Raw genomic sequence first — 26,033 nt, 5'->3', positions numbered from 1 at the left:
TACTCCTGGCTCCCCGATGCAACCCATTCGCCTAGAAGGAGGTATGGATCCCGTCGTGCAACATAGTTCTTTGTCCCTAGCAACCAGCCTTGAATTGGAACAGCCTACTCCACCTAACAGATCACGAGGATCTGTTGGAGTGGTTGGAAGCTACCAAATCTATGCCCTCTTATGGAGTCCCTATTCACTCTTTGCCTAAAGGTACACCCTCTTCCAATGTTTCCACAGTAACTAAACCTAATGAGCCACCTGAGCCAGCTCAAAGGTTGAAGGTCACAGAAGCTACTCTCGATGCACCCTTGGTGGAAGCCTTTGAATTTGGTGAGCCTATGAAGAAGCATAGACGAAGGAAGAAATCCCCTCTACATGAGTTCATCCCCTCTCAACATCAACCCCATTGGTGTCTGCTTCTCCGACCAGAAAAAAGCTCTCCTTTGTGTTTAGCGAACTCCCTTCACAGAGCCCGTCCTGCTTGATGAATTCCAAGCTCATGATAGTTGTCTTGCTCATGATAGCTGTCTGCTCCCTCGCCCCTATCTACCACTATCCCCTCGCCCCTACACACAATAAGAATGCCCACATCCTTAGGTTTCACACCAGTTTTGGCAAAGAGATCATCCAAAGTGCCAAACATCACACGCTCTGCTTCAAGACGTGCCTCTGCCATACATGGATTAGGCGGCTCCCTAATCACAGCAGGCAGCAAGTATGTCTCTTCACCAAGCCCGGATCGCTCACAAATCCTACGCTGAAATTCCAAACTCTTATCATTGCAGGCACCCATGGCAGTAGAGTATTTCATGAAATCCTCGTTACTGCACATGTCCGTTTTGGATGCCTTATAGTAGGAGAAGTCCACCATATACACTGGGTATGGCCGTGCCATGAAGTAGATAGTAATGACAAAGACAAGTGTGGTGGAGAAGAGCATGACATTGACCAGATTGTATTGAAGCATATCCCAAATGGCTCTCATACCGACATGCCAAAGGCGACCCATCTCTGCTGCCACGGCCATACACAAGGGAAGCAGAAACAAGTACATGGCATGCTGGATCAAGTAATGATAGCCAAGCTTCACGTACTTGAGGTTTACTGTCTTAAGGAAAGCCGGCATGACAAATTTCTGCTATTCGAATCAGCCAATGAGGGTGCCCCCCAAACAGCCCGCTCACAGGGCGACCATACTCGAAAACTGCTGTGTAATGCTCCAAAACAAGAACTCTGCTGCATATCAACTCACACCCTGCAGAACCAGCTCAAGCCTCACCAAAGGAAGAGCTCTAACATAGCAGCTTACTGCGGGCTCATTGTTAAGGAGAGCAAGAGACTATTGCCCTACGCCTCTGAGCCCAGCCACCTTACTGGTCCGCTTGCGGCTTTAGCAAGCCCACCCCTAGGTGCACCTGAAAAACATCCCCTTGATGGGCGAGCTGCATCCCCACAGGGGCGTGGTCTGTGACCTGTGCGCAAAACCCTGCTGCATTGAGAACTCGCAACTTGCTCCCTCGCCCCCTTCCTGCCTACTCACCCCTCGCCACCCCTGCCCCCCCCCTGCCCAGGCTCTCGCCCCTACCTAGTGCCAATTCGCCCCCCGCCCCTACTCACCCTCGCCCCCAACTTTTTCCGCAGGAACTATTATTTTTGGGCAAGCTCACACACACACACACACACACACATTTTTTTTTTTGTAAATCCTCTTCTCTCTCTCCGGTGAGGAAACGGAGACCTCTTGTAATTTAACAATCAAGCGGCCCTCTGGCTTTGTTTCCTTGTTCACGGGAGATGGCCAAAGACACAAAGGGGGAGAGCAAGTTTTTTGTAATCCGATCACAGCAGACGAGCAAGCTGAAGAGCCTTTTGGTTGTTTCCTTGTGGCTTTCAAGCATTCACCTGGTTGCCATCCCGTTGCTGTTAATGCTTTTCGTTCTGCCATCACGATGGAGCTTAACCTTATTTGCGGTGTTTTACCCACTCTTTCTCCGCCACAACAGTAGACATAGATAGAGGCTCAAGCTCCGCCCAGAAGGACTCCATTGAAGCCCCTTCGCCCGACCCCGCTGAGCCTACCATTCGACTTGCTCTATCACCGAGAGAGCAAGCGAGCCTAGCCGCAGAGGTAGAGCGCCTGCTGCAGGCGACTTCTGTCATCTGCAAGATCCTCGGTACCAGACCCAGCAGAGGAGAGCTGCGTGATCTTCTCTAGGCCCACCTTCTCGCAGAGGTGAGCAAGATCTTGGACGTTAAAATCCTCGAACGAGGCTACTACCAGATCCAGTTCGAGACCCCCGAGATGGCGTCCAAGGTCATCGCCATGAGTCCATTGACCATCCGAGCAGCTCGAGCCCACTTTCGAGAGTGGAGACATGGTTTTGACCCTGCTTCAGATGTTCTAGTAGAGGAGGCAGACATCCCCATCTCCGTCTGCTTTCTTGGTTTACGGAGGGAGTACCTACCACTTTTGTCCAAGATAGGCTCAGCGATTGGGACTATCCCGGAGACACCTCGCACGTCAGCCTCAGTAGCTACCAAGGCGGCCGGCATTCCTCAGTTCGCGTTCTCGTTAGGGACACTCACACTCTCTCGAAGGTCATTCTTCTGCCTCGGGTGAGTGGGGGTTGGTTTAGACAGAGCGTGGAGTATTCGGGCCTCCCGAACCAGTGCTTCATTAGTCGACAGACGGGCCATCTTGCGAAGGCCTGTCCACGGAGGAGGCCTTGACCTACACCACAGACTCAGCCCCAGCCTGCAAGGGCTAGCCAACAGCCCCACAGGCAGAGACAGAGCACACATACAGAGCCACCCTCCGAGCCTCGGGCTCCAGCGGAGGAGGGATGGCAGCAGGTTCGTAGTCGATGACAGCAGGGGCCACAGCGACAGCCTGGCACTCAGAGTGGTCCTCAGGCGCCTGCCCAGCAGCAGTGGGTTCCCACGGGAAACCGTTTCGGCCCTCTTGAGCAGGATGAGGTCCCTGCTCCAGTCCCCCACCTCAGCTTCACCCCTCGACAGCCCCATTTCCCTCAGAGTTCCCCTCCTCCTCATCATCCCCCCCCCCCCCACCCCCCCCCCCCCCCCCCCCGGCCTCCTGCTCACGCCGCCTCTTCCCCTCCCCTCTACCTCTACCGCTCCCCCCCACCCCTCTTCTCCCCCTCTTCCCCCTGCTCCTACCCCCCCCCCCTCCCGCTCCAGTTCCACAGTCGACCCAGGGGGCAGGGCCATCTCCAGCTCCTAGGAGATCTCTTGGCAGCTAGGAGATCTCTTTGAAGTTTGTGAAATGCATCGATCAAATCATCATGCAAACAAAAGGTCACTTTAACCTCCTTGTCTACCCCATCCTCAAGAAGTTTATACTTAACAACCGTAGGTCGCATATTCTCATGGACATCCCTTGGAGATGGCACTAGCATCAAATCCTTGCACACATAGAACTCATCCATATAACCTTCATGACCCAATGTCTTTGCATCACAACCACTATAGGGTTGCCCAACCCCTAGCTCTGGTAAAGCACATGGACCCAAGGTCACATCAACCATCATAGCATCATTATCTCCTACGTCATCTTTGCTTGATGTGGAAACTCCTTGAACATAGCCCATCATCTCATCATCAATGCAAGCATCCATGCCATGTTGCTGCAAAGCTGCTTCCCAAAAGATACGTTGCTCTTTGTGCAAGGCTACCATATCCTTCAATGGATCTAGTGACTCTATGTCATCATCACATACATCATCGCACCAACTCTCACAAACATCAGATGTGTAACCATCATAGGTTGCCTCATCCTTGTCAATTTTAGTTTCATCATCTTCACTTTCCGTGCTAGTGCTCAAACTTTCACATTTGTCTACTGCGTCGTTGCCATTTTGCACCATTGGCATGTGTATGCTCTCCAAAATTGCTTCACATATTTCATTTGCATCAACTTTGCGCATATGGGAATCCACACCTGTATCCAAGCTATTATCCTTGCTAGCATGAGCACCTACAACTGTGACTTTATGCACATAAAGGTCATCTACGCTATCCATACCACGTATTGAAAAAGGGAACTTCATGCCTGTGGCAACGCATAGCTTTCTTTCTTTTTGCAGTGCTATCTTCAATGCTTCACGCATGGAATTCAGCTCTTTCTCTTGCACTTTCACTTTAAGGATTGGTCGTAACAAACTCGTGAATACCTGTATTCTTTGGCTATTTGTAAATGCGAAATAAAATTCCTCTGTAGACATGGCTTCCACATGCAATAGAGCATCTTTCCACTCTCCAAGCATCATCAAATCTTGACCAAAAATCTGCAACAGACTCGTGCTCTTGCATAAACAAACTAGTGACCTGTTTCCATGCATCTTGGTGAGGAATCACCTTTTTAAACCGCTTCAAAAAGCATATCTTAAAGCTGTCCCAATTCACTTTGTCATTCTGTGACAATCTCTCAAACCATTCTCTTGCATTACCTCTGACCACCAGATTGATACCTGCAAGCTTTTGCACCTCACTTGGAACTGCACAGCATAAACATGTCAAGTCGAACTCATATGATGCAAGCCAATCGTCTGCATCCTCAGAACCTGTGAAAATTGATGGATGGAATGGCACCACCATCATGAAACTGCCTTCAACATCCAAAATTTGTGTACATCACAGCTGAAAATCCAAATTCTGGGTGCACAACCGGCAATTTTCGCTCCCCAGCGGGATCGCCAAAGGATGATGGAGCAAAAGATGTCGTGCGGGCACTCACACACCCAGACAACTCAACACAACACAAGGAATTTACTTGAATTCCAACCCACACACACCACCACTCAAAATCTCCCTGAAAACTCTACCCACAAGCTCAATTCAAACTCCAAACGCCTCGACCTACAAGCCCTTGCCTGCCCGCAGACACTACAAGGTGAGTCGAGGTGATCAACACTTGAAATCACGCTTGATGGTGACCAAAATATACAAGAAAAACCATCAAAAAACCAAAAACTCCAGCCACAAAAGGCAACTCTCAAACCATTGCAAAAGCTTCACCAAACTCCACTCTGTTGGACTCTTTGGAGTAGCGCCAACCCTAATGGCACCGATACAGGGTCACATAGTCTTGCAGAAAGCCGCACCTTCTTCCCTCAACTCCTTGCACACACATATCCATGGAAACCTCAGAACTTCCATAGACTCTCCCAAGTGCAAAATTGAAGAGAGAAAGCTCTCATTCACTCCTCCACACACTCGAAAACAGGACGCGAACGCAACGGGACTGCACTAGACCACCTGTAGGAACCCTGCTCCCTCCCACACACAAAGGGGTGAAAGTGTTGATATTTCTCTTTAAAAGTCCTCCCTCAGCCTGGACCATCACGACACCGTGAGTGATGTGGCAATTTGAAGCCATTTCACACCTTTTTTGACCTTTTTTGGCCCGGTTTTGGCCAGTTTTGACCCTTGGCGGGCATTTTTCGCAGGAAAAACCCCAAACGGACTCCAAAATTCACCAAATTTCGCACGCTTCATCCTCGATACCCAAAGCACATTTCCACATCCCCACATTCCATTTTTGACCACTTCTAGGGCGGTGCACGCATCGCCGCAGATCAAGCACCGTAAATAGACAGTTACTGCATGTCCCAAACTTCTCGAGCGGGATGAGAGTACCCATACTTGTCACTTGAATTATTTACATTCTAAAAAGCTCAAACACATTCTATAGAACCAAAATAAGCCACCTAAAAGTTAAAACCATATCCAAGGCCCCGATACCCTATACGGACATGTACATGTGTCCGACCGCTAGCGCGCGAACTTGACTATTCACAATGTGTACACGTTACATCTTTTTTCAAACTTGAAACCACTTTGCAAAGCTCCCAAATGCATGTATCTACATCTTTTTGAACATATGACCATGCATATAAATGCTACTTTGTACATGCCAAAAGTGATTTATCAACGTTGTGGTCAGCTCTTGCGTGGACGATATGATACTTTTTGGTCAGCTGCTTTTGGACCTGGAGGCATCCAGGGTGGGGTATGTATGACTATTGAAGATTCTTTGCAACAGGCCATTGTAGGCAGAGGGATTATTGTGCCAGGCAGGGCTCATGGATAACTATGCAAGTTCAGGGTTGCCTTGTGGGCTTCCTGAACATATATGTGCCCAATGTGGCGAGTGCACGAGCAGAGTTTTGTTCATAGATTGTTGAGTCTCTACCGCAGGCAGAACAGTGGTGCATAGGAGGTGACTTCAACATCTTGGAGGACCCTTCTGACAGGATCGGTGGTAGCCATGCACAGTTGAGCTGGCAGCTTGGGAGAGGTTATATATGACTCTGAGGGTCTCGGATGTGTGGCAGCACTCTAGTTTTGTGAGGCCCCCAAACAGCCTGGCCTTCTCTCGTTCGGACCGCAGGGTGGGAGGGGTGAATCTATCGTGGATAGATCGCTTCTACACTAGTGACCATTTCAGTGACTTGGGTGGGACAATTGGCATTCTGGCAGGGACTTCCTTCTCGGACCATGCACCAGTGATCCAGAGAGCTTGGACATGCAGGATTCTCCTTCTGACAGAGTGGCCTTAGGACTAGCTCAGATTAGTCGTTTCTTTCTCCAGGAGTCTTTGGCTCGCCTGGCTGCAGCGAGAGAGGAGGAGCAACGTCTCAGACGGAGCGTTGCTTCTTTGTAGAGGATGCAGGAGCAGCACCCAGACAGTCCTTGGTTGGAGGAGCAGCTTCAGCAGGCTCGCCAGGAGCTTGTAAGCATAGAGGAGCGGCGCCATGACTTTGCTTTCCATCGACAGGCATCTCAGTGGACACGGGTGGGTGACAAAGTGACTGGTGCTTTCTTCGAGGCAGTGGGACCTCGGCATACGCATGCCAAGGTTAGTCAGTTGAAAAGACCCGACAAGTCAGTTGCTTCTGAGCCTGAGGATATGCGTGCAGTTGCTACTGGCTTTTACCGTGAGTTACTGTCTGCAGAGCCTCAGTCGGAGCATCAGGATGCATGCAAGGAGCAGGTGTGGGCACAGATGCCTTGCCTTGTGACTGAGGAGATGCGTCAGAGGCTTGAGCTACCACTTCAGCTTGAGGAGTTGCACACGGCTCTTAGTGCACTCCCCCGTGGTAGCTGTCCATGTGAGGATGGCTTGACTCCCAGTTTTTTCATGGAGTACTAGGACTTGCTTGGCCCAGACCTCTGTAGTGCTTTTCAGTACATCTTGCACACAGGAGAGATGCCTGACAGCATGAGTGAGGGTCTGATCTACCTCATTCCCAAGGAGGGTGGCTCCTTGGATGAGATTCGACAGTGGCGCCCCATCACTATCCTCAACCCAGCCTACAAAATTCTTGCCAAGGCTCTGAGTTTTGAGGATCCAGCCACTTCTAGAGAGCCTTATACATGGGACTCAGACAGGTTTTGTCAAGGAGCGCAGTATCCTTGACAACATCTTTACTTTTTGGGAGGCTTCTGTCCTTGCGCGGCTCCGTGGTGAGGATCTGGTGATTCTTCTTCTAGATTTTGAGAAGGCCTACAACAGAGTTGATTGGGACTTCCTAGAGGGCGCTCTACGCAGGATGGGCTTCTTAGATGCTTGGATCAGAGGGGTGTCAGCTTTGTACAGACGTGCACACAGTCAGGTACTTTTGTCAAGAGGTAGAGGTGATCGTTTCATGCTCACACGTTCGGTCAAACAGGGCTGCCCTCTTGCCCCCTTCCTCTTTCTGTTCTATGTTGAGGCGATGAGCAGGTTTTTGGTGTCGCAACCGGTTGGTTTACGGGGCTTAGCACTCCCTATTCGGGGGGATGAGCTACTGGACGCTGAATTGCTGATGACTCAGCCTGGTACTTGGATGGCCAGGAGGCCAACCTTCACAGGTGTGAGCAGGCTCTTGAGACCTTCTGTTGTGCATCTGGCGCACTGATCAACTGGAGAAGACAGTGGCTTTCTCGGTTGGTAGTGCTCCTGTGCCCGACTGGATGCCAGGCGAGGGTTTCAGGTGGATTCCCCCAGGGACTGCAGTTCGGTACTTGGGCTGTCAGGTTGGTTTCCTATTTATCAAGAGGAAGTTGTTACATTGGAGCTCCGCACGACTTTCTTTGGCTGGCAGAGTTGTAGTGGCCAACCAGGTGTTGTTGGCTACTATGTGGTACATCACTTCTTGCTGGATCTTCTCGAGTTCTTGTATCAACCTGGTTGAGCGGTTGATCAGGAATTTCCTTTGGTCAGGGCGAGACACTCTGACGGCCTGGGCCAAAGTGGCTTGGCAGGTCATCACTCTTCCTTGTTCCCAGGGAGGGCTTGGGATCATAGACCCAGCACAGCAGAGCAGAGCCCTTCTTGGGAAGTTCATCGTCCGAGCTCTTCTTCTAGGTGAGGAGCCCAGGAAGGAGTTCTTGTTACAGCGGCTTCGTGCTAGGGTGCCTCAGGCAGAAGGCCCCTTGTAGCCTTCGACCAGATGGTTCTTCACAGAGATGCATAGAGTTGGTTTAAGCAGGAGACTGGAGGATCGCTTCGCTGTGGGGTTGCTACGATCTTGGGAGCACTTGCGGCGAGGCCTGGAGCAGTGCAGCCTACTTGCACGAAGGAGCGCCTGTGAGCGACAGCCCCTTGTCTGGAACCCGATGGTTAGACTCAGAGAGGTCACTTGGTTGGTAGTCAGCCTCATGTTTCCTGGGTTTCCATGGCAGCGGGTCTAGCACGCTCTTTAGGTGACTGGTTACAGTTTTCAGGCTTGTCAGAGGAGCTACAGGGCTTTCAGCTACAGGGCATGAGAGGGGTGCAGAGCATTTGCTAGGACATCTCAGAGCCAGTACCATCTCAGTGGCTCACGCCTCTCGAGTCAGCAGTGCCCAGATGCATGGGAGCCTTCACGCGACTGGAGGTTCTCATCTCTGTTTGGGCTTGCTCAGAGACTGTTCCCTCCCTGTTTTTCGAGCTACAGGGTGAGAGACATTTACAACGAGTTGCAGTAGAGGCCCCGCAATGGCAGAGTGTTGTTTTCAGAGGATCCAAGTGGTGGGCATCTATGGGAGCACTTGTGTCATCGATCCTAACCCAGCTGCTCTGGCAACTGGACACTGGAGATTGTGGGCTTGGGAGTGTTGTCCATTGGCACGAGTAGAGTGGGATCCTGGAGAGTGGCTCTGGAGGGACCCCTTCTCTTCTGTAGACCACCCAAGCGTCCCTTTCTTTCAGTACATTGTTCAACTGGGACGTCACATACTGGCAGCACAGAGAGAGGCTCGCCCTGCTGCAGCACCTCATTGGCATGAGGAGGGTCTCACAGCTGAGTTCTTGGCAACCTTTTGGGAGAGGTTGTGGGACTCCAGACAGCCGAGGCGAGTCACCTTGTTTCAATGGTTGGTCACATACAGAGCTAAACAGTTGGGAGCTGGCTAGTGCATAGTGGTCTTTCGGCCGCATGTGCAGCTTGTGACCATCTTGTGGAGAGTCAGCGTCACCGTCTTTGGAACTGTCCTTTGGTACAGCAGGTGTGGCTTTGTGTTCTTCGGCTGATGCTTGCTCTTTCCACGGCTCGACAGTACACTTGGGGAGCAGCTGCTTGGTCCACCCTCACGGGCCCGACACTTCAGTTTGAGCTATCTTCCACCAACAGGATGATAGTGATGCAGGGAGGGCGACCTACACTCCAGCCTGCCACAGAGCTTACTCCACAATAGTGGTGCAGTGAGAGAGAGGAGTGTTGGGAGCTCATGAGTGGCCTGACACTCTGGTTCATCTGGCAAGCCCGTTGCTTCCGCGTCTTTAAGGCTCGCCCTGTGCCACCAGCAGAGCGATCTTTGGCTAGAGCTGATCCACACTCTCAGAGGAGAGCTCGAGAGACTACAAGGCAGCTCCAACCACATGCGGGAGCGCAGAGAGGCTTTCCTTCGACTCTGGCGTCCTGGGCCTTTTTACACCATGGTCCAGGGTGTACTCAGATGGCACTACCGACCACCTGTGTGGCTTTTCCCTCCTCCCATCTCTTGATTTAGCCTCTTTGTACATTTGATGTTTTTTCATTGGGAGAGTCTCCCCATCATGTTTGTTTTAGCCCTCTCTCGTAGAGGTGGTTGTAGCCCTATGGGCAATTTCATTAACTAATAGAAGGATCTTTTTCTCGGAAAAAAAAAAAAAACTTATTTGCGGTGTTACTCGAGCTTATGGTCATCGCTCTTTTTGAGAAGAATGTTGTTGCAGAAAGTGTTGCAAGATTCATCTGCAAGCATGGACCAGGTCATTTTCCTCTCACTATGGTTATGGAGGAAAAAGATGCGATGGATCCAAACCGAGCATATCTCTTTGTTGTGGAGCCTCATTCTATTTTGCCAATTGGGATTCTTGGACTATGCAATCATACTGGGTTCCTACCTATTCAAAGACTTAAGGCGTTTGCAAGCAGTGCAGTATTTTTAAACTCCACTTTTGAGGCATGTAAGGTCATGGTTGGGCCTAGCACCTGCTTCACGAAAGATGTACGGATGCGGTACCTAGTGGTTTTCTTTCAGAGTTTTTCAGGCGGGCAATTTGTACCAGGCTACAGTGTCACTTTTACAGGACACAATTAGTACAATTGGTTTGGTTTGGTTCACACTCGACGGACTCTCTGGGCTGGGCAGTGACACGTGGCAGGGATACGGACGATCTACTGGACATCATGGCCAGGTCACCACCACCACTCAGTTTGGGAATAGACTTAGATGGATGACATTTATGAGCCGTTGGTGGCTCTTTATGATTGTACATGTGAGTAGTAGCTGTTGGGTCAGGATCATCATCTCTTCATATATGGTCCAACGTCGTGGTCTAGAGTAGCGAGTCTATACACGCAGCACGTCTGCACCATCCCTGGACATCTAAGCCTTGACACCCCCATTGTACCCATGAGTCCTGGGCTGGAGCTTCGGCTGGAGCTGAGTGTGCTACCACGCCAGGGTCTGTATCAGTCCTTTGAGATAGCCGAGTCCATATGTTTTGGTCTGCTGCTGTGTCTCTGTGTTGATCAGCTGTTATATATTGTTTCCTTTGTTTTCATTCTGTTTTCAGTGAGATGTCACGCACATTGCAATGAGGAGCACCCACTATAGAGAGCAAGACACACTATCCGTGCTACAAAAATGAAATGAAATGTTATATTAATGTCTTCAAAACGCCAAAATGACCTATAAGACCAAAAGGTTACATCCATGTGTCACTTTAGTACAGTGTCAGGGGAACATAAAGATAAAAATAAAATGAGGGTACCTAGAGTGGATAGGTATGTAAGCCTAACCTCATCCTCATCATCATCAACATCCTCATCACATAATACATCAGCTCACAACACATGGGGAGGGGTACAATCACATGAGGACTAATGAGCTGCACAATGGGGAAAGTGGACAATGGTGATCATCCCATTAGCTCTCTCATGGGTCTCTGCACTATGGCCTCAATGCCCTCCATGGTCAGCTGTCGAGGGGGGCTCCTCGATGTCGCTCAATGATGCTTCGTAGCCTTCGATGTAGACCTCGTGTCACAAGACGAGCACCACGTGCCAATAGAAATCAACAGACTGAATAGACTTTTAGCACTTCAATAACAACTGAACTGAAAGAGAGACGACACGCGACACAGAGTGGCGGAATTCCACTCCAGAGAGTACTGGCCCCAAACCTTGGCGCCCCTTTCGGTACTTCTTTATATTGCATCAACACAGTACAAGCCCGTACTCCAGACTCTGCACCTTCGCCAGGAAGCATGCCAAAGAATGAACCCTAGCCTCATAATTAAAGGCCCTTGGCCTAAAAAGAAATTACAATGAAAAGCCTTCAAACTCAAAAGCATCTGGTCCAAAAGCAAAGCCAAAAGCTGCCAACGTAAATCACGGAAATCCGTACAGCCTGCCACGTCATCAGCCAGTGCAAAACGTGGAAATCTGCCCTTAGGGTTAGGGTTAGGGTTAGGGTTTCTACAGTTTTAGGGTTTTTGGCAGCAAAATTAGGGTTTGCAGGTTTTAGGGATAGGGTTTCCAGAATTAGGGTTCGCAGGTTTTAGGGTTAGGGTTTTCAGAATTAGGGTTTCAACAGTTAGGGTTTTTGGCAGAAATTAGGTTTAGGGTTTCTACTCTCGGGCAACCACGTCATCACTTTGTGACACTTCTTCTGTTACTTGTTCTTCTTAGGGTTTAGGCCCCTCGGCCGGTAGCTCCGTTCTTCAGTAGGTCGACACGTCAACAGTTTGTTACATCTCCCCTTCTTGAAAGAGAGTAATCGTCCTCGATTATAGCATATCTGCAAAACAACTCAAGTTAGCTCAAAAATTTCCGAGGGACATTCCGAGGGACAATCAGTTTGCTCTTTTTATTAAGGAGTTAGCTTCTCCTTTCTCCTCTTTTGATCAAGGAGTTAGCTTCTCCTTTCAGCTGTTTTGATCAAGGAGTTAGCTCCTCTTTTTTGCTCTTTTGATCAAGGAGTTAGCTTCTCCTTTCTTCCAGATCGGAACTCTTGATATTCCGGCGTAGTAAAATTAGCCATCACACCGAGACCGTACTGATCTTCCACGGGTGTCTTGATGCACTAAAATTACATACCCAAGCAATCTCATCCAATTAGGAATATTCAGTAATTGGCACATCACAATGCAACACAAATGCTTACATATGCATGTTACAAGACACAACAAATAGCACCGCTGAGCACTCCCCCGAGACAAACGGTCTGCGGTATGAAGCTACTCAACGACTACCTCGTCACTCCCCCCACAAATAACCTAAAAAGGTCCGGGCCATGAGCTCAGAGGACTGTACAACCAAACGCTCCCCAGGCATCGGCCTGCGTCATTCGGAGGTTTTCTAGCATACAGCAAAACGCTCCCCAGGCATCGGCTTCCGTCATTCCGAGGTTTTCAAACATACAACAAAACGCTCCCCAGGCATCGGCCTGCGTCGTTCCAAGGTTCAAACAATACCAAAACAGTATTTCTCACTTCTCCACCCGGGAGTAAAATCACCAATCATTGAAACCAGTATCAAACCAGAGTCAAACAATTCAAATCGGCACCAAAACAGGTTCAAAACAGATACCATCCATTTCAAACAAATTCCAAACACGATCACCAAACAAGATCAAACAAACTCAAACTTAAAAAGCAATCTCAACATCAGCCGAGCTCGACAAGTCGACTGACTTTCCATCTTGAAACCTGCACCAAACATTAGGGTTAGGTTTCTTCCATAAGGTCGTAGCCGAGCACAGCATGGTCCATTAGCTCTTGGACAAAGAGTGTTTCTTTGGCGGCGATGGTAGTCCCAAGATAGCAATCGCACTCGATCTCCAAGGTCATCTGCTCGTGAAGAGACATCTATTGGGAGATGTCGAGAAACTTCAAGTTATAATTTGCTAGGGTTTCCATGGCAAGCATTTCAAGATACCCCACTATGCCAGAAGTTGCACTCCGAAGAAAGATGTCAGAAACCATATAACTTCAGGCAAAAAATTTTCTTGAAAGCTTGCCAAGTACTTAGAGTATGCTGCTTGGTAGCTGTAGACATCAACATCTGCATGGCACTGCTTCTGAGAAAAACAGTGACTTGAAACAAATCTGGATCCTTCTCTTGCAAGTAATCGTAATTGGCTTATAACATGTAAGACATGAGCCGTGAAGACGGGAGCGCGCCCGATGTGCGATGAAGGGTAGGAGTGGCTAATAAGTCCGGGTTGGAGGGCGAAGATACCTCGAATAAATTCCAAAAGTCTATCTGCTCTTTTGTAGGACAGGTATGCTTTCAGAAAAGCACACGCCTGATGCTCTGATACCACTGTCACAAGACGGGCACCACGTGCCAATAGAAAAGAACAGATTGAATAGACTTTTAGCACTTGAATAACAATTGAACTGAAACAGAGAGATGACACGCGACATGGAGTGGCGGAATTCCACCCCAGAGAGTATTGGCCCCAAACCTTGGCGCCCCTTTCGGTATTTCTTTATATTGCATCAACACAGTACAAGCCGGTACTCCAGACTCTGCACCTTCGCCAGGAAGCATGCCAGAGAATGAGCCCTAGCCTCATAATTAAAGGCCCTTGGCCCAAAAAGCAATTACAGTGAAAAGCCTTCAAACTCAAAAGCATCTGGTCCAAAAGCAAAGCCAAAAGCTGCCAGCGTAAATCACGGAAATCCGTACAGCCTACCACGTCATCAGCCAGCGCAAAACGCGGAAATCTGCCCATAGGGTTAGGGTTCGGAGAATTAGGGTTTGTAGGTTTTAGATTTAGGGTTTTCAGAATTAGGGTTTCAGCACTTAGGGTTTTTGACAGACATTAGGGTTAGGGTTTCTACTCTCGAGCAACCACGTCATCACTTTGTGACACTTCTTCTGTTACTTGTTCTTCTTAGGGTTTAGGCCCCTCGGCTGGTAGCTCCGTTCTTCACGAGGTCGACACGTCAGCAGTTTGTTACACCTTGTCTACGGTGTGAAGATCCTCGCATCCTCCGGAGTCGTGAGTGACCAAGTTGGATGGCTCGATCCAGAAGAATGCCCCAACGAGGGTGTGACTGGGAGTGATCTTGCTCTATATGGATCCTCTATGTGTAGGTCCTCAAGGGTAGTCTCTCTCAGTCTACAGTTCTCCAGCAAGAAGAGACCTAGGCACCTCTGATAATAGTAATGTGTTGTACATCGGCAGATATAGTGCTCCTCTGTCTCTTGCTCTCTTTGGCAAACCTAGCATAATCTCTCCTATGGTGGTGTACCTCTATATCGGACAGTCTCTATCTCCAACTCGTGAGATGAGGTGCGTAGCTGACCAATAACACATCTAATGCCATGAGATAGGTGGGTGTCCATATACTTGGGGCGTGAGATAAACCCATCATTTATCGTCCACAAAGGACGGTCTCGATAAAAAGTCATCTTCGTCCCCAACTCATGTGATGGAGACAGCCAAGTCCTTCTAGTATCCAACTGAATGAGTTCGTATCTAATAATCATGCTAATCTTTGAACGTGTGAGGGTGAGGGATGGTGCATCCACTGAACACTGAAAAGGGGGCAGCCAGTCCATACTAAATCCATGTAGCTCAAACCAAGATGATATATGTGCAAATCAACATGAAGTGTTACTCTCACTGGCCAATTGTCACAATCACTCGAGAGCATATGTTTCTTTTGGACACGCTCGCTAGTGCTGCACGCTCCCCCCCCTCCCCCTCTCGCTGCCCAGCCCAGCCCGCCCCCCTTGCGCGCTGCTACCCGCCCTCGCCCCGCGCCGCCCCCCAGCCCGTCCGTTGCCCCGCGCTTCCCTAGCCGCTTCTCCCCCCCCCCCCCCCCCCCCCCCCCCCCCCCCCCCCCCCCCCCCGCAGCCTCTTGAACTCTCGCTCGCCGCTTTATCCGTCCCCCCCCCCCCGTCCTCGTCATTCCTGAAGGTCTTCTGCACCTGGCTCTGCAGCACTTCTTCTTCGGACAAGTGCTCGGCATACTCGGTTGCAGATTTTCTTCACCGTCCGCTTCTTCGCCTCAGCAGTAGACACAGATGGAGGCTTGAGCTCCGCCACAGAAGGACTCACCCGAAGCCCGCTCGCCCGACCCCGCTGAGCCCACCATTCGCCTTGCTCTTTCGCCGACAGATCAAGCGAGCCTTGCCGCAAAGGTAGAGCGCTTTGCAGGCGACTTCTGTCATCTGCAAGATCCTCGACACCCGACCTAGCAGAGGAGAGCTGCGTGACCTTCTCCAGGGCTGCCTTCTTGCAGAGGTGGGCAGGATCTTGGACGTACAGATACTCGGACGCGGTTACTACCAGATTGAGTTTGAGACCTCCGAGATGGCATCCAGGGTCATCGCCATGAGTCCACTGATCATCAAAGCAGCACATGCCCACTTTCAATAGTTGAGACATGGTTTCGACCCTGCTTCGGATGTTCTAGTAGAGGAGGCGGACATCCTCTTCTCTGTCTGCTTTCCGGGTTTGTAGAGGGAGTACTTACCACTTCTGTCCAGGATAGACTCAACTATTGGGACTGTCCTGGAGACACCTCGCACGGCAGCCTCAGTAGCTGCCAAGGCGGCTGGCATCCCCTCAGGCTGCGTTTTGGTCAGAGACACTCACACACTCCCGAAGGTTATCCTTCTGCCTCAGGTGAGTGGGGGTTGGTACAGACAGAGTGTGGAGTATTCGGGCCTCCCGAACCAGTGCTTCATTTGTCAACAAATGGGCCATCTAGCTAAGGCCTGTCCACGGAGGAGGCCTCGACCTACACCACAGCCTCAGCCCCAGCCTGCAAGGGCTGGCCAGCAGACACAGCCTGAGACAGCGCACACAGGCAGAGCCACTCTCTGAGCCTGGGGCTCCAGTGGAGGAGGGATGGCAGAGCAGGTCCGTGGTAGACGTTGACAAGGGCCACAACGTCAGACTGGCACTGAGAGTGGTCCTCAGGCACCTACTCAGTAGCAGTGGGTTCCCACGGGGAACCGTTTTGGTCCTCTTGAGCAGGACGAGGTCCCTGCCCCAGCCCCTTCCCCAGCTTCACCCTCGACAACCCCTCCCCCCCCCCAAGAGTTCCCTCCATCTCCTCACCCTCCCCCCCACCTCCTGCTCCCGCCGCCTCTTCACCCCGCCCTTCTACCTCTGTCACCCCCTCCCGCCCCTCTTCTCCACCGCTCCCCCCATCTCATTCTCCCCCCCCCTCCTACTACAGTTCCACATTCGACCCAGGGGGCAGGGCCTTCTCCTGCGGCTAGGAGATCTCTTGGCAACGCCTTTGCCACGAGTCGCTTAGCGAGAGAGGGACAGCCTTTCCTGCGGCCCCCTCTGCAGGTACAGACATCTTCCCTTGCAGCTATCCCTCGTGATCTGACGAGCATTGACATCCGGCGCCGATGGGACTTCTTCGACTACGGCTTTACTCGATTTCTCGGCGACCCCTTAGCAGACCATGAGGCAGCCTGCTTCAGGATCCATGTTTTGTTCCTTGCCGCTAGGGGGACAGAGGCCTTGGACTCAGCAGTTGGCTTCTCCTTCCCCCTCTGCGGCAGAGACCAGGCAGAGTGGACTCTCGACTCAGTGTTGGGATGGTTGCACACACAGGTACTAGAGTTCTCTCACCACATGGGAGAACTAGGAGGTACAGATTTGCTCCAGACTTTGTGGCCATTGGCCAAGTTTGCGATGACACCTCCAGACTCAGCAGGATGTAGACACATTGTGGTTTACTTCTTTGCCGATACACAGTGCTTGACATGCTATGTATACATTCATGAGGACTCCTGGACAGAGGAGGTTGCTTTACGTACAGCTCGCTCTGCTTGGGCTTGGGCCAGGCACTCGTTGCAGTCACGCCTATCTAGAGGACGCTCGGATGCGGATTACTCCCCATCCAAGCCAACCTCGAAGATAGCCCGTCTAGCTGCTGCGGAAGCATCTATTCTCTCTCGTTCTCCATGAGGATCGTCGCTTGGAAAGTGCAGGGACTAGGTGGGCCCCAGTTTCAGCGCCAGCGAGGCCGACTGCGTCCAGCTTCAGCGTTGTCTTGTGGGAGGAGAGATTGATCTCCTTATGCTTCAGGAGCACCATATGTGTGAGAGCCGCATCAGACATTGTGGTCAGTTCTTGCGTGGACGATATGATACTTTTTGGTCAGCTGCTTTTGGACCTCGAGGCATCCAAGGTGGGGTATGTATGACTATTGCGGACTCTTTGCAGCAGGCCGTAGTGGGCAGAGGAATCATTGTGCCAGGCAGGGCTCAGTGGATTACTATGCAGGTTTAGGGTGGCCTAGTGGGTTTCCTGAACATCTATGCGCACAATGTGGCGAGTGCTCGTGCAACGTTTTGGTCACAGATAGTTGAGTCTCTGCCGCAGGCAGAGCATTGGTGCATAGGGGAGGACTTCAACATGCTGGAGGACCGTTCTGACAGGGTTGGTGGTAGCCATGCTACTGTGCATGGAGTTGAGTTGGCAGCTTGGGAGAGGCTTTGTATGACTTTGTGGGTCTCGGATGCATGGCAGCACTCTGGTTTTGTGAGGCCCCCAGACAGCCTTGCCTTCTCTCAATCGGACCGCAGAGTGGGAGGAGTGAATCTATCGCGGATAGATCGCTTCTACACTAGTGACCACTTCAGTGACTTGGGAGGGACAGTGGGCATCCTAGCAGGGACCTCCTTTTCGGACCATGCACCAGTGATCGTCACAGTGGCAGACATGCAGAGGAGTGGGAGCACTATGCTTCGCATCCCAGAGAGGGTCTTGTCGGACTCAACACTCAGAGAGAGGGTAGAGGCTCTCTGGACAGAGGGCTTGGACAGGCAGGACTCTCCTGCTGACAGAGTGGCTGCAAGCCTAGCACAGATTAGTCGTTTTTTTCTCCAGGAGTCTTTGGCTCGCCGGGCTGCAGCGAGAGAGGAGGAGCAGCGTCTCAGACGGGGCATTGCTTCGTTACAGAGGATGCAGGAGCAGCATCCAAACAGCCCCTGGTTGGAGGAGCAGTTAATGCAGGCTCGACAGGAGCTTGCTAGCACAGAGAAGAGGCGACATGAGTTTGCTTTCCACCGACAGGCGTCTCAGTGGACCCAGGTGGGCGACAGAGTGACTGGTGCTTTCTTTGAGGCAATGGGACCTCGACACTCGCATGCCAAGGTCAGTCAGTTGAGGAGGCCCGATGGGTCAATCGCTTCTGAGCCTGAGGATATCCGTGCAATTGCTACTGACTTTTATCGTGAGTTACTGTCTGCAGAGTCCCAGTCAGCGCGTCAGGCTACATGCAGAGAGCAGGTTTGGGCACAGATGCCTTGTCTTGTGACTGAGGAGATGCGTCAGAGGCTTGAGCTGCCACTTCGGCTTGACGAGCTGCACACGGCTCTTAGGGCCCTCCCCCGTGGTAGTTGTCCAGGTGAGGATGGGCTGACTCCCAGTTTTTTCTTGGAGTACTGGGACCTGCTTGGCCCAGATCTCTGTAGTGCTTTTCAGTACATTTTGCACACAGAAGTGATGCCTGACAGCATGAGTGAGGGCCTGATCTACCTCATTTCCAAGGAGGGTGGCTCCTTGGATGAGATTCGACAGTGACGCCCCATCACCATCCTCAACTAAGCCTACAAAATTCTTGCCAAGGCTCTGAGTTTGAGGATTCGGCCACTTCTGGAGAGTCTGATACATGGGACTCAAACAAGTTTTGTCAAGGAACGCAGTATCCTTCACAACATCTTTACCTTTTGGGAGGCCTCTACCCTGGCACGGCTCCGTGGTGAGGACCTCGTGGTCCTTCTCGATTTTGAGAAGGCATACGACAGAGTTGACTGGGACTTTCTAGAGGGCACTCTACGCAGGATGGACTTCTCAGATGCTTGGATCAGAGGGGTGTCAGCTTTGTACAGACAGGCTCATAGTCAGGTACTCTTGGCAGGAGGGAGAGGTAATCGCTTCATGCTTACATGCTCGGTCAGACAGGGTTGTCCTCTTGCCCCTTTCCTCTTTCTGTTCTATGCGGAGGCGATGAGCAAGTTTTTGGTGTCGCAGCAAGTTGGTCTACGGGGCTTAGCACTCCCTATTCGGGGAGATGAGCTACTGGACGCTGAGTTTGCCGACGACTCAGCCTTGTACTTAGATGGCCAGGAGGCCAACCTCCACAGGTGTGAGCAGGCTCTGGAGACCTTCTGTTGTGCATCGGGCGCACTGATCACCTGGAGAAAGACAGTGGCTTTCTCGGTTGGTAGTGCTCTTGTGCCAGATTGGATGCCAGGAGAGGGTTTTAGGTGGATCCCCCCAGGACTGCAGTTCGGTACTTGGGCTGTCAGGTTGGTCTGGACTTGTCTCCCGAGCAGCAGATTCCTCCCCTTCTCCTGTCTATCAGGAGAAAGTTGTTACACTGGAGCTCAGCACGACTTTCTTTGGCTGGCAGAGTTGTAGTTGCCAACCAGGTGTTGTTGGCGACTATGTGGTACATCACTTCTTGCTGGATCTTCTCGAGTTCTTGTATCAGCCAGGTAGAGAGGCTGATCAGGAACTTCCTTTGGTCAGGACGTGACACTCAGATAGCCCGAGCCAAGGTGGCTTGGCAGGTCATCACTCTTCCTTGTTCATAGGGAGGGCTTGGGATCATTGATCCACCACAGCAGAGCAGAGCCCTTCTTGGGAAGTTCATCGTCAGAGGACTTCTTCCAGGTGAGGAGCCCTAGAAGGAGTTCTTGCTACAACGGCTACGTGCTAGGGTGCCTCAGGCAGGAGGCCCCTTGGCAGCCTTCGACCAGATGGATCTTTACAGAGATGCGCAGAGTTGGTCTGAGCAGAAGACTAGAGGACCGCTTCGCTGTGAGTCTGCTTCGATCTTGGGAGCACTTGCGGCGTGGCCTGGAGCAGAGACAGCCTATGTGCACGGAGGAGCGCCTATGGCAGCCCCTCGTCTGGAACCCTATGGTTAGCACTCAGAGAGGCCACTTGGTTGGTAGTCAACCTCATGTTTCCTGGGTCCCCATGGCAGTAGGTCCAGCACGCTCTTTAGGTGACTGGCTAGAGTTCACAGGTTTGTCAGAGGAGGTCCAGGGCCTTCAGTTGTAGGGCATGAGAGGGGTGCAGAGCATGTGCCAGGACATCTCAGAGTCAGTTCCAGCTGAGTGGCTCACATTCATCGAGCCAGTAGCACCCCGGTGGATGGGAGCCTTCACACGACTGGAGGTTCTCATCTCAGTCAGGGCCTGGCCTGCTCAGAGACTGTCCCAGCTCTTTTCTTCGAGCTTCAGGGTGGGGGACGCCTTCAGCGAGTTGGAGTAGAGGCTCCGCAGGTAGCAGAGTGCTGTTTTCAGAGGATCCGAGTAGTGGGCATCTGTGGGACGACCGTTGTCATAGACCCTGACCCAGTAGCTCTTGAGACTGGACACTGGAGGCTGTGTGCTTGGGAGTGTTGTCCACTGGCACGAGTACAGTGGGATCCTGGTGAGTGGCTATGGAGGGATCCCCTCTCTTCTGCAGACCACCCAGGAGTCCCATTCTTTCAGTACACTGTTCGACTGGGACGTCATATACTAGCAGCACAAAGAGAGGCCCGCCCCGCTGCAGCACCTCATTGGCAGGAGGAGGGGCTCACAGCCGAGTTCTTGGCAGTTTTTTGGGAGAGGCTGTGGGACTCCAGAGAGCCGAGGCGAGTCACCTTGTTTCAGTGGCTGGTCGCACACAGAGCTACAGCAGTCGGGAGCTCGCTAGTGCATAGTGGTCTCTCGACCGCATGTGCAGCTAGTGACCACCTTGTGGAGAGTCAGCGTCACTGTCTTTGGGACTATCCCTCAGCCCAGCAGGTGTGGCTACGAGTTCTTCGGCTCATGCCTGCTCTCTCGACGGCTCGAGGGTACACTTGGGGAGCAACGGCTTGGTCCACCCTCTCAGGCCCGGCACTTCAGTTTGAGCTATCTTCCACCAGCAGGATGAAAGTGATGCAGGAGGGGCGACCTACACTCCAGCCTGCTAACAGAGCTTACTCCACAAGAGTGGTGCAACGAGAGAGAGGAGTGTTGGGAGTTCATCGGTGGCCTGGCACTCTGGTTCATCTGGCGGGCCCGCTGCTTCCGCATCTTTGAGGCTCGCCCAGTGCCACCAGCAGAGACTGTTCGTGACTTCTGGCTAGAGCTGATCCACACTCTCAGAGGACAGTTCGAGGGACTATAGGGCAGCTCCGACCGCATGCGGGAGCACAAAGAGGCTTTCCTTCGACTCTGGCGTCCTGGGCCTTTCTTCACCATGGTCCAGGGTGTACTCTGATGGCATTACCGACCACCTGTGTGGCTTTTCCCTCCCCCCATTTCTTGATTTAGCCCCATTGTACATATGCTAGTTTTTTCATTGGGAGAGTCTCCCACCATGGTTGTTGTAGCCCTCTGTTGAGGTGGTTGTAGCCCTATGGGCAATTTCAGTACCTAATAGAAGGATCTTTTTCTCGGGAAAAAAATTGTCACAATCACTCAAGCGCTAGTCATGCATATTTGTTGCGTGGTAGCTCCCATGTGCTATGAACGAAAGAAATGGATCTAGCAAGAGCCTCCACTACAATTGGTGATGCGCTCATCTTGGCTCTGATAATCTCATGTGGCACTGAGGCTTTCACCCGGATAAGCCTAGAGATCAGGGATACAAGTGCACTCTCCATGGATCTGCATCCATCATATGTGCGCGCTGATCTACTATGATGATCCATGCTAGGCCCGTGTATGTGCACTCTACATATAGTGCGTGGCTCCTGAAACTGCCCTTGTGAACATATCCTCTCTAGTCCTTCTAATGCTGCATATCCCCTCGTCAATCTCGCCTTTGCAGCACCACTAATAGAGAGAGTAAGTCGTCTAAATACAGCACAAAAATATGTATAAGAGTTTACGTACTCCATTATCTCTTGTCCATATGTAAAAATAGGTGCTGAACTCTTGACCCTACCATCACCTTGGTTTTGCCAAGGAGGTTGATGGAGAGCCCACATGACATATACACTCTAGTTTTGGTCAGGGAGGAAGGAGATTCCTCAACCTTGGCCAAAGTTCAAAGAAAATTGTACGAGATGCATAATAGACAGAGAAGTTGTCGTATCGTAAAACCATGGCATGCCTAAAATAACATCTACATGCCCAAGGCCCATGATGTGGAAGTCCAAGAATTTGTGGTAACGCTAGATTCGACGTTCGAGTCGTGGCATAACTTCAGTCCATTGATCGCTTCAACGTTCTGCATAATGGACCACATACGGATGGTCTGCGCGTGACGTGTTGAGCTTAAGTACATGTACCACATGAGAAGAAATGAAATTATGAGTAGAGCCGTTGTCGAATAAGACTGTCGCAGCGTGGCCATTGATCTCTCCTTTAACGCAGAGAAGATCGTGCAGGCTAAACAACCTTATTAACACGTCAACATGAAAAATCTTTGAATCAAAAAAAGGCAAAGTACCTGGATTATCGACAACGTTTATCGAAGTAGTCGTCGGTGCAGAGGTAGACGGCTTCCTCTTTTGCTTAGGACACGCCTTGTCACCGCGGAAGTGGCAAGTCTGCTGGCAGTCGAAACAACAGTTTTTCTAGCTGCCTTTCATTTGCCGCCATTCTTGAATTTCTTGTGCGGAGGGTCCGATGACTGACTTGTGGTTGCCGAAGCGTTCGAGCGCTTGAATTTTGACGTGGAGGAACCACGACGAGGAGTCTCCCCATCCGCCAAGGTATTATCATAATTCTTGGCGAGCTTATAGATGTTATTGGATTGTGTGATACTTCATTTTGATATGCTCGCGGCAATCCGAAACAGTACAACATCTGCACGATGACCTTAGGATCATCAACAGGCCTGTGAGTAAGCGTCTAAAGTTCGCTTTCTCATGTCGCAACGAAAAAGCTTCTTAAAGCATTTGATCCTATCGACCTGCACAAAGCGAGTTTGAAAGATCGGCTAGAGCTCTACCCTAGTTGTGGGTTGCGGTCATAACGCAACCCACCAACAGTAGGCCTTCCACTTTAGCATGAACGGAAGGTGCTCAAGATGTTGGGCGTCCGTAAAACAATGCATATCGAAAAAGGCGGTCCATTTCACCAACCAGGACTCTATAGCGGTCTCTTCGCACTCTTTCATCTCCCCTTTGAAGGGGTCGGGATAGAGGTGCAGAGGCAAGGTGCCCATGGTGGCGAGCGAAAACGGAAGCTATGCAAAGCGTAGCTCCACGAGTTGCATCTGCATCTCTACTAGCTGTTGTTGCAGCATAGTAACAAGAGATGTGTCGGAGGTAATCGGCAGGAAAGAGAAACTCTTGGGATGAAGCCTATGCGTGTGTGTGGAATCGAGAGGAGAAAGAGGCACCTCCTCCATGGGTTGATGCGTGCTAGCGGCACTATTCTCGTGCAGAGAAGCGTCGTGTGACGCCATGACGCTTGGATGTGCAAGTAAATATGGGAGTATGTAGCAAGAGCTCTCTTGGGAAAAGCACCCAACACGTTAAATATTAAGAAAGTAGTAGTAAGTAGCAGGGAATAGACAGAGCGTAAGAGGGAGGGCGAGAGGAAGAGAGGTACACGCGCGAGAGAGAGCTTGCGGTGACACAAATGGCATGCTCACGCACGCCGGGGTGGTTTATATAGAAGAACAGGGGAGAGGCATACCCGCCCTAGGGAAAGTGTGCGGTTCGTTAGGGGTTACAACTAAAGTGGCCACGCGTTGTGTTTAATTTAATAAAAGGGCGATTGAGACTCTATTAAAAGCTTGGGCGGCCACTCACTTAAGAAGGATGGCCACTTGAGTGTAAAAGGGTAAAAAATAAACCCTTAGTTCAAGCGATTTGGACTAGCATGCAGAATAAGTGCCACCTGTTAACCGACTGCACACGCCGCCCTTCGTTCACCGACTTACGCGCTTCACGGAACCGCCTCAACGCTTTCAAGTTGCCGCCTAGCCATCCTCAGCCCTGTGCAAAGCCGCCCTACAGAGCGTTGCAATTGTACGCCGCCCTGTCCAGCGCGTTCTCGTGCACCCTTGGCCTTGCCATCTACGCGTTGTCAGGAGTTTTTTGGAGCAAGGGATTGCGCATATGTACATACACATGCATGGTGCATCGAATAAAGGATTGCCCATTTTCCATAGCCAGGTGGTTACGTGGGGCCCACATATGTACAGGTAGGGCAGCATGTACATAGTACATCGATTTTCACTATCACCAGTACCAGTGTGTTTTTTCTATAATAATCAGGAGTTGGTAGCGCGTAAAACTTCTCGAGGAAGCTACCCACGGGCCGACGACATGAGGTAAGCAGCTGCGTCAAATGGCATCTAGTGGTGTCAAGAGGCCGAATGGGGTCAATATTTGCACGTAGATAAGTACGGACGCAACGTGGGTGTTTTCTTGTGATAATTATGCAGAAAGGTCATCATGAGGACCACTTTTTGGGGCCACTTCACGTGGTGGCGGGATGCATTATTGGAAAAAGCTGAGTGCCAGGTGTGCGGATGATGCAAAAAGGTGACAACTATGCACTGTGAGGCAAGTTTTTGGCCTGTTCGGGGTCCATTTGAGGTCATCTAAAAGGCCAAGGGTGCCCAACTAATAAAGCTAAGTGTGTGAACTGAAAACCAAGAGAGAAGACCAGAAAAAACGTGGAGAAGAGAGGAGGAACAGCCGCAGGTGTGTTTTTGGGGTTTTTGGAGCCTGTTTTGGCCGTAAACTGCTAATCCGAGGTCGGATTTGAGCACTTTGACATTGTAGACTGGGGTTTTGGGCCGTTCCGGACGCGATGGCGCTGTCCATTTTTCCAAATTCCTCCCTCTTTTTCTGCTGTTTTGGCTGTGTAAGTTTCTCCTATGAGCGAAGCTTCTGCTCCAGTTTGTGATTATATATGGCTTATTTTACCCATATTGTGTGAGCTATTTGCCCCATTGGTGTTGGCCCAAGCTTATTTGTATCTAAACATCAAAAATTCTCCTCTTTTGAGCTGAGTTTTTTTGTGTGTATGTCTCTCTCTCTCTCTCTCTCTCTCTCTCTCTCTCTCTCTCTCTCTCTCTCTCTCTCTCTCTCTCTCTCTCTCTCTCTCTGTGGAGTGGGCAAACGGATAGTCTCTCTCCTCTCACTCCATAGGTGTGTTCCCTATCTCGGCCAGGTGGATTGTGTAAGCCGAGTGGTGCCCCATAGTGTGTTTGTGTATCATTCCAAGAGTGTGTGTCGGGTCATTATAGAGGCATTCTGTGTGTTTTCATCCCGCTCACATTCTTTTGGTGCCCCCACGGAGGATCTTCTTCGAGTACCTTCTGCTTCGGGCTTCAAGCTTCGAGATTCAGGATTTCAGGTTGCAGACTACAGGTTACAGGGACAGCTACAGGTACAGGTGATTCACACAGGTACAGGTAGCTGGAGTACAGTGATATACTAGCAGTGGTGTCATTTGCAGTTGTTGTGGGTATGCATCATTTGGCACCTGTTTGAGCGCATTGTCTGTTGGATTGTACGTTACTTGTGGAAACTGCCATTGTACGCATTTGTGGAGCCATACTTGGTTTTATTTGGCAGTCCCAACCATTTCTGAGACTTGGTCTGGAAGATGGTCGTTTCTGAGACTTGA

General features: G+C 50.9%; 2 protein-coding genes across 5 annotated transcripts in view; both read right to left on the bottom strand.

The window, feature by feature from the left end:
- Window positions 1–26,033, bottom strand: part of LOC147419073 (ABC transporter C family member 2-like) — a 164,936-nt gene that overhangs the window by 88,587 nt on the left and 50,316 nt on the right. The window lies entirely within an intron of this gene.
- LOC147419074 (uncharacterized) lies at window positions 455–5,486 on the bottom strand. Its single transcript, XM_086505253.1, has 3 exons — window positions 3,203–5,486; window positions 1,176–1,246; window positions 455–1,126 (listed from the first exon to the last, which is right to left on the bottom strand). Exons 1-3 carry the CDS (start codon window positions 4,347–4,349, stop codon window positions 455–457), a joined length of 1,890 nt encoding a protein of 629 aa, XP_086361379.1. The 5' UTR covers window positions 4,350–5,486.

Source organism: Adiantum capillus-veneris, chromosome 29, assembly GCF_014529385.1.
Source record: "Adiantum capillus-veneris isolate H3 chromosome 29, ASM1452938v2, whole genome shotgun sequence".
Lineage (NCBI taxonomy): Eukaryota > Viridiplantae > Streptophyta > Polypodiopsida > Polypodiales > Pteridaceae > Adiantum > Adiantum capillus-veneris.
Note: the sequence above shows the minus strand (reverse complement) of the source record. Positions and strands in the feature narration are given on the sequence as shown.

What these genes read in the sequence shown, in the direction of transcription:
- LOC147419074 (XM_086505253.1), bottom strand. Translation starts at nt 4,349, where the DNA reads ATGCATGGAAACAGGTCACTAGTTTGTTTATGCAAGAGCACGAGTCTG. An exon ending in GAGATGGCCCTGCCCCCTGG is followed by an intron (nt 1,247 to 3,202) that starts GTCGACTGTGGA and finishes CTGGTTCTGCAG; the next exon opens with GGTGTGAGTTGATATGCAGC. An exon ending in TTTTCGAGTATGGTCGCCCT is followed by an intron (nt 1,127 to 1,175) that starts GTGAGCGGGCTG and finishes TTCGAATAGCAG; the next exon opens with AAATTTGTCATGCCGGCTTT.